At 41.7% G+C, this 8,632-nt stretch overlaps 1 protein-coding gene across 1 annotated transcript; it reads right to left on the reverse strand.

Moving 5' to 3' along the window:
* Positions 1–6,465: 6,465 nt before the first annotated feature.
* Positions 6,466–7,201, reverse strand: LOC113774164. The gene is made up of 2 exons (XM_027318731.1): positions 6,812–7,201; positions 6,466–6,723 (listed from the first exon to the last, which is right to left on the reverse strand). The coding sequence occupies exons 1-2, from the start codon at positions 7,199–7,201 to the stop codon at positions 6,466–6,468; spliced, it is 648 nt and encodes a 215-aa protein (XP_027174532.1).
* Positions 7,202–8,632: the final 1,431 nt, after the last annotated feature.

Below are 8,632 nucleotides of genomic sequence, written 5' to 3' on the forward strand. Positions count from 1 at the left end.
GTCCGACGTCACGGTGAAAGGCGCAGTACCGGTCCTGGTTCCTTTTGTTCCGAGGCGTCCCCATCTTGGGCGGCCGATCTCCCAGCCCTTCAGCCTCCATAACGGCCAAGATCTGGGCTCTAGGCCGTGTTAGAGGGGTGTAGGTCTTCTCTGGGAGTGGTGGCAGAGCAGGGGTCTTCTCCTTCGAGAGCCGATCAAAGACGTTTTTCTTGGCCGGGGCCGCCTTACCCTCTGGGGGGTTGGTCCGGCCTTTGCGATCTCCGATCTCCCTATCTGATTTTTTCTTTAGGCGTCCTGCCTCCTCCGCATTAGCGGCCTCGTGCGCCCTGCGTAGGAGCTCTTTCAGGTTTACGGGAGGTTTCTTGGCCAGGTCGTAGAAAAGCTCCTCCACCCTGAGCCCGTTTGTGAAGGCGGCCATCACCAATTTTTCGTCCTTGTCCCTGACCTGCAGGCTCTCCGCATTGAAGCGGGTCATGAAATTCCTCAGTGATTCGTCGGGCCTTTGCCTGATGGACATCAGGTGGGTTGCGTTCCTCGCGTAGACCTTCGAGGAGACGAACTGGGCTGCGAACTGCCGGGCCAGCTCGGGAAAGCTCCGTATAGACCCCGGTTTCAGTCCCTGGAACCAGAGCCGCGCCTTCCCCTTTAGGAACATAGGGAAGGTTTTGCAGTGAACCTCATCCGCGGCGGTTTGCAGGCGCATATGCGTCAGGAAGACCGAGAGGTGGTCTTCCGGGTCTGTAGAGGCATCGTACATCTCGATGCTCGGAATCTTAAACCTCCGGGGTAGGGGATAATCCTCTATCTCCCGGGTAAAGGGCGAGGTTGCATAGTTGTCCTCGTATGGCCGGGGCCTCAAGATCTGCTCGAGCTCATCCCGAGCGGGTTCCAGATAAAGGGGGTCGCGGGGCCGGCTCTTGACAGACCGAGCAGGGGAACGTTCGTACCCATTCCATGTGGGCCTCCTCGGAGAGGGGTCTCTGGGATGGCTCCTCGCGGACCTGTCGCGGGAATACCTCTCGCTGTCCCCGACCACCGAGGCTCGCGGGCGGGGAGGAGTCCGGGGTCGCTTCCTCCTAGGGGGCTGGTCTCGCGACTCATCCTCCGAAGGATCAGGGGGTGACTCCTTCTCCTTCCCCTTGGCCTTGGAGGTCTGCGCACCCCCAGCCCCCTCTCCCTCTCTCGCCTGTCGGATTATATCCTCCAGCATGGGGAGATTCTCCGTCACAAACTGGAAGATCTGCTGCCTCCGCTCCCCTGAAAGGGCTGAGCCACCGGCGCCCTGGGACGCCTCAGCCTCTTTTCGCTGGGACCCCTCACCGCCCCCAGGGCCGGTGCTCTCTACCGTGCGCTTGGATCACGTCCTGGCCATCAACACAATCTTACTTACCTTACCTTACGTTCCCACAGACGGCGCCAACTGAAGAAGCGCGGAACTTCCCCGGACCGAGCTGAACTGACGAGCTCGGGGTGTCGATGGGAGAGCTGATCCAAGACCTGCAAAACAAGTAAAAGTGATCTCACGATGGGGGCCCGAGGGTTGTCCCCGAGGGCACTCCGACGGCCAAGTTAGTTCCCCGGCGAATAATGTTCACTGGAAGTAGGGACAGTCGGAGGTTAATTGCCAATAGTGAGCGTACCTTGTACAGTTGATGTGTGCTACTATTTATACCTGTGAAGGAGTCCGACCTCCGTACGTTTCGGGACTTGCCCAGAATAGTCGGTATCCCGCACTCAAGGGGATTATCTCCGACCTCCTCGGGATGGACCCTCGCCTCCCCTGGGAGCCCTAGTCGGTTCGGCCCAGGGCTGCTGCCAGGGGTCTGAGGGCCGAGGCCCAGCTCGGCTATTTCTGGGCTGCCACGTGTCCGGGCCCAGAACGGGGCCTCTGCATCCCACATCACCTTTTGTATAAGGGAATATTTCCCTTAGTTGTCTATAAATATAGTGGGTCTGTGATGGAGTTAAGTGCATCAAACCAAGAGAGTTTTAGTGGATTATTTGGGCTTTTGGGTCATTAAATCTTTTATTTAGTCAAATATTTTTGGGCTCTCTTTTGTTTTAAGTATTAGGTGTTTTGGGTTTAGAAACACTTTTCTAAGACATTTTTGTATTCTTTTTTTCATAGTAAAATATTGCTCTTCTTTGCCTGTGGGCGTAGGTCAATTGGACCGAATCAAGTAAATTTCTATATTCCTATTTTATTTATTTCTACTTTGTTATTTGTCTTTTGGGAGTTGCCAAAATTCTTTCGTCAATTTCTTGGGGTCAAACCTAATAAACTGGTATCAGAACTTCTTCGGAGATTTTGAATTTGTGGCAACAATAACAATAATAAAAATTATTGTCGAAAAATTCGACAGGAATGTCAACTTTGGGATGGGGCAGCTCAAGATGGAGGCCGTTTTGGTTCAAAACCAGAATTGATTATTTTAAATCTCTCTGACGAGGTTTTGCGGGAGGTAGCCACTGAAATTTCGGCAAAGACCATGTGAGACAAACTTAAGATCTTGTACATGAAAAAATAGTTAAAAATCGACATTATTTAAAGCAAAGTTTGTATATGCTTCGCATGAGTGAAGGTACATCCATACTCTCAAATCTTGATAAATTTGATTCCATTATTATGGATTTAGAGAATATAGATTCGAAAATTGATGATGAGGATCAGGCCCTATTACTTTTGTGTTCCCTTCCCCAATCTTTTAAACATTTTTGTGATACTATGATTTATGGAAAAGAAACAATTTCATATTAAAAAATTAAATTTGCATTAAAATCTAAGGAGCAGATAGACAGAGATATCATTGAAAAATTTAATGAAGGTCAGGCAGAAGATCTGGTTGTTAGGGACAGAACTGAGAGAAGAGAATTTGACAGTAGTAAATCTAAATCTAGACATAAAAATGTGGAGTGCAATTATTGTCATAAAATGGAGCACATTAAGATAAATTGTTTCAAATTGAAAAATAAATTTGAAACAAAAGGGGAAACCTGATGAGAAAAATATTGAGACTGCCGAAACTGGTGTTGCACCTGATGAGAATGAAGGAAATATTTTCTTTGTGACTGATGACAGATCAAGGTCTAAAAATGCATGAATTTTAGATTCGGAGTGCTCTTATCACGTGTCACAATAGGGATTTATTTTCCACTTATGAATCTTATAATGGTGGAATTATTTTGATGGGCAATAATGTAGTTTGTAATGTTGTTGGTAAGGGTACAATCCGAATTAAAATGCATGATGGTATTGTGAGGACGCTCACTAATGTTGACATGTTTTTGATTTGAAAAAAAATTTCATCTTTTTAGACACTCTAGAGGCTCTTGGATACAAATACACAGTTGAAAATGGCGTTATGAAGGTTTCTAAATGTGCTCTCGTCGTAATGAAAGCTTGCAGGGTTAATAGTTTATATGTTTTACAGGGATCTACTGTCACAAGTTTGGTTACAGTTTTGTCATCATTATTTTTGTCTGATTCTGACATTACCAAATTGTGACATATGCGTTTGGGACATATGAGCGAAAAAGGCTTGGACATATTAAACAAAAGGGGACTTCTTTGCGGTCAGAGTACTGGGTCACTGGAATTCTGTGAACATTGTGTTTTTGGAAAGCAAAAAAGAGTTAGCTTCATTTCTCCAACAATCCATAAGATGAAAGGTACTCATGATTATATACATTTAGATTTTTGGTGTCCATCTCGTGTTTCATCTAAGGGTGGTGTCAGGTATATGTTGACTTTCATTGATAATTATTCAAAAAAAGTTTGGATTTATTTTCTTAAATATAAAAATGATGTTTACCTCACTTTCAAGCAATGAAAAGTTTTGATTGAGAAACAGACATGTAAACAAATCAAGTGGTTTAGAACAGATAATGACATGAAATTTTGTGAAAGAGAATTTGATGAATTTTGCAAGAATGAAGGAATTGTTCGGCATCATACTGTCAAGATGACGCCTCAACAAAATGGTATGACCGAACGTATGAATAGAACACTCTTGGAGAGAGCGAGGTGCATGATCTCTAATGCAGAATTGACAAAAGACTTTTGGACAGAGGCAATTTTTATGGCCTGTTATATTGTCAACCGTGCTCCTTTTGCTGCTCTTAATTTTAAAAGTCCTGAGAAAGTTTGGTCAGATACTCCTGCTGATTATTCTGATTTTAAAGTTTTTATGTGTCCAGCACACATGCATGTAAATGATGAAAAATTAGAATCTCGAGCTAAAAAGTGTATTTTCCTTGAGTATGTTTTTGAGGTGAAATGATACAGATTATGGTATTCTGATCCCAAATTTCTAAAATTTATAATCAGTACAAAATATTACTTTTGATGAATTCTCTATGTTATCTTCAAAGAAGGAGTTTTCTAGTTCTTGCCAAACAGATGATAGTATGCAGAAGCAGGTGGAGCTTGAGATTGGTAGTTATGATCCTTCTGTTCAACAAGCGCCAGTAGACACATCTGAATCTACTGATGAAAATAATTCAGAAGAGGAAGAATATTCCATTGCCAGAGATAGACCAAGAAAGGATATTCGACCACCACAAAGATATGCAAATTTGGTTGCATATGCTTTGTCTGTCATAGAAGAAACTGATGTAGTTAAAAAGGCTACTACCTATTCAGATGCGATTTCTTGTGATGATACTGCTAAGTGGTTGGTTGCGATGAATGAAGAAATTGAGTCTCTCTATCGAAATGGAATTTGGGTTCTTGTGAAGCCGCCTTCAGATAAAAAAATTGTTGGATGCAAATGGGTCTTCAAGAAGAAATAATGTATTCCAGGGGTCAAAGATATAAGGAACAAAGCACATTTGGTTGCAAAGGGTTATAATTAGGTACAAGGTGTTGATTATAATGAAGTATTTTTACCTGTTGTTAAGCATAGCTCTATTCATATTGTGCTTGCTTTAGTTGCCATGTATGATTTGGAGTTGGAGCAACTTGATGTTAAGACAACTTTCTTGCATAGTGAATTTGAAGAGAAAATTTATATGAAATAACCTCAGGAATTTGAAGTTGAAGGAAAAAAAGATCATGTTTGTTTGCTAAAGAAATCATTATATGGATTGAAACAATCTCCAAGACAGTGGTATAAGAGGTTTGACACTTTTATGTTAGGTCATGATTATTCAAGGAGCATGTATGATAGTTGTGTTTACTTCTGAATGTTAGATGATGATTCTTTCATTTATTTCCTACTTTATGTTAATGACATGCTCATTGCTACAAGAATTTGTCGAAAATTCATACTTTGAAATTGCAGTTAAGTAGTGAATTTGAAAAGAAATATTTGGGAGCAGCTAAGAAAATTCTTAGCATGACCGAGAAGCTAGAAAGTTATTCTTGATTCAAGAAATTATCTTGAGAAAGTCTTGGAGAAGTTTGGTATGAAAGATGCTAAACCTGTGACTACTCCTTTTGCTAGTCATTTTCGACTATCTGCTGTTCAGTCATCACAGTCAGTTGAAGAAGAATAGTATATGGCACTGGTTCCTTATTCCAATGCAGTCGACAGCATTATGCAATAGTTTGTACTCGTCTAAATATTGCATAAACAGTTAGTGTGCTTAGCAGATATATGCCTTGTTCTGGAAAAGCATATTGGCAGGTTGTAAAGTGGATTCTCAGATACTTGCAAGGAATTTCAAATTGTTGTTTGGAATTTGGAAGAAATAATGACACTTTGGTTGGTTTTGTAGACTCTGACTATACTGGAGATCTTCATAGGAGAAGATCACTTTCAGGTTACGTATTCTATGCGGTTGTGCAGTTAGTTGGAAAGTTAATTTACAACCCGTTATAGCTTTATCTACTACGGAGGCAGAATATATGACCATAACCAAAACAATCAAAGAAATCTTGCGGTTGAAGAGTTTGTTTGGCGAATTTAGTCTGCATCAACGTGTTACTACTATTTACTATAATAGTCAAAGTGTCATTTATTTGACTAAAGGCCAGATGTATCATGAGAGGACGAAATACATTGATGTGAAATTTCATTTCATTCGAGACATTATTGCTGAGGGAAAAGTCCTTGTTTATAAAATCAGTACCAAGGAGAATCCTGCTGACATGTTCACGAAATCTCTTCCAGTTTACAAGTTTGAACAATGCTTGAATTGGGTTGGTATTCGTTGTTGGTGATTTAGACCCATTGGGACTTATGTGGAGAAGGTGGAGCAGATTTGTCATATCGATATTGGGGACACGCCAAGGTGGAGATTTGTTAAAGTAGTGCTGTCCCACATCGCCTTTTGTATAAAAGAACCTTTCCCTTAGTTTTTTTTTTTCAACAAACGATAACATTTTATAGCAATTAACACTTGATTTTACAAGGATTAGTTACAAAAAGAGGATACTACCTTGCTGTCCCTCTTTACTAAATCAACCAGCCATAATGGGAAATCATTTTCCCATTCAATATCATGTACTAGCTTTACTGCAAACTATGCTAATACATGGCTGATTTCATTTTCTGTTCTAGGAACAAACACAAAAGAGCATCTGTCAAATCCTGTTCTAAGATCCTGTACATCTTCTAGAATAGTTGCAATGTTTGAATCATTTTCACTGCATTTGTTAGTTTGCTTAACTACTGATTTGCAGTCTGAATAGACTATAATTTTTGCCCATCCAGCTTGTTTAGCCATCAGTAATGCATTCCTTATGGCAAGTGCTTCTTCTTTACTTGCTATTCCCTTTCCCTGGAAGACTATTCCTTTAGCTTTTAGTAGTATTCCTTTCCAGTTCCTTGCTTATTCCTTGCCCAGTCCTGATCCTTTTGGCTGATACAGCTGCATCCGTGTACAACCTTATCACTCTCTCCCTTGGCATCTCCCTTTTTGAATTGAGTTCGGAACTTGTCTGGATTATAATCCCCTCCTGTTCTGGCTCCCTCTCTTGCTCAAATTCTAACCACTCAGCTTGTGCTTTCCGTAAAATTTTGAAAGGTTCCTGGTTTGCATCTTCAAAAACTTTTTTATTTCTGGCTTTCCAGATTTGCCACAGGATGTTGATGGTAAGGTTAACTCTATCCTGTCCTTGTTCCAACGATAGTGCTTGAGTAACTTGCTCCCACCAAAGCCATAGATTATGTTGCTTGTCTTGTAATCCATCCCATCTGACTGGAGCCATTTTCCATACCTCTGCTGCGTTTTCACAGGAGAAGAACAAGTGTTCCATTGTTTCCTCAGCTTCCCTACAACAGCCACATCTACCTTCACCCTTTCTTAGTCGTTTGGACAGTACCTCATTGACCGGTAAACAATTCTATAAACATTTTCACAAGAAGTGTTTGAGCTTTGCCTTCACTTTCATATGCCATAACTTTTTCCACACACTGTGCTTTGTTATCTCCCAACTTGTTTCAGCATCATTTCCTCTCGGTTCACTTTGATTTGCATCAAACTGTCTTGCAACTGCATAGCCCGTCTTAACGGTGTACGTTCCAGATTTTGAGTAGCATCAGATCAGTTTATCCTTTCTTCTTCCTATGCTAGTTGGGATATTTTTTATGAATTCAGCATCTTTTTTCCTGAACCACTTCTGGAGTTGTTCAGATTTCCATCTCCCCTCTTCTAGAACTCATTTACCCATTCTAAGGCGCAATCCTCTGGCTTTGAGCCAGACACCAAGCCTTTTTCAGATCCAGTTATCCATCTGTCTTTCCATATACTAACCGACCTGTCATCCCCAATTCTTTTCCACAAGCCAGCTAACAATAGTGATTTTGCACTGTGTATGCTCTTCCAACACTAGGAAGCTGATTGTAGGGGATTTTTTCCATCCAGTTTGGGTCTTTCATATATTTTGCCTTCATTATCTTGCTTACTAGCAAATTTGGAGCTGTTAGGAATCTCTAAATTTGCTTTGCCAGCAAGGTTGTGTTGAAATCTTCAAGGTCTCCAAAACCTATCCCCCCTCTTCCTTTCACTTCTGAAAGCTTCTTCCAGCTTGCCTAATGTACACAAGTTCTTGCTCTCCCTTTCCCCACCAGAATCTTGCAATCTTAGCTGTGATTTGTCCACAAAAGCCTCGACGGAGTCTAAAGCAAGCCATCACATATGTTGGCATCGCCATAATTACTGCTTTGATGAGTATTTCCTTGCCCCCTTGACTCAGTAGCTTTTGTTTCCAACCTTGAAGCTTGTTTTCGATTTTGCTCTTCACAAATCCAAAAACTTGTGTCTTTGATCTTCCAATTGCCATTGGGAGCCCCAAGTATGTTCCATTCCTTGCCTCCTTCATATTTTCCAGTTTGTCTTGCACTTCTTTCTTCCTCAGGTCTGGAGTATTTTTGCTATAGAAGATAGCTGATTTCTCAAAATTTACTACCTGCCCTAATGCTTTGCCATATCTTTCCAGAATGCTTTTTACCTTCCCCGCCTCCTGCTTGTTTGCTTGGCAGCAAAGTAAAGAATCATCTGCAAAAAATAAGTGAGAAATGGTCGGACTATCCTTGCATATTTTGATTCCTGTGAGTTCCTTCCGCACCACTGCTTTGTGTATAAGACTGGACAGCCCTTCAGCACAAATAATGAACAGGTATGGTGATAAGGGGTCACCTTGTCTAATCCCTCTACTCGGTTGGATATAACCTACTTTTTGGCCATT

The sequence above is a fragment of the Coffea eugenioides genome, chromosome 6 (genome assembly GCF_003713205.1).
Source record: "Coffea eugenioides isolate CCC68of chromosome 6, Ceug_1.0, whole genome shotgun sequence".
Taxonomy (NCBI): domain Eukaryota; kingdom Viridiplantae; phylum Streptophyta; class Magnoliopsida; order Gentianales; family Rubiaceae; genus Coffea; species Coffea eugenioides.

Excerpts from the sequence above, each read along its gene's own strand:
- LOC113774164 (XM_027318731.1), bottom strand. The coding sequence starts at position 7,201 with ATGGAACACTTGTTCTTCTCCTGTGAAAACGCAGCAGAGGTATGGAAA. Across the intron at positions 6,724-6,811 it reads GGTTGTACACGGATGCAGCT|GGAAAGGGAATAGCAAGTAA; the intron begins GTATCAGCCAAA and ends ATAGTCTTCCAG.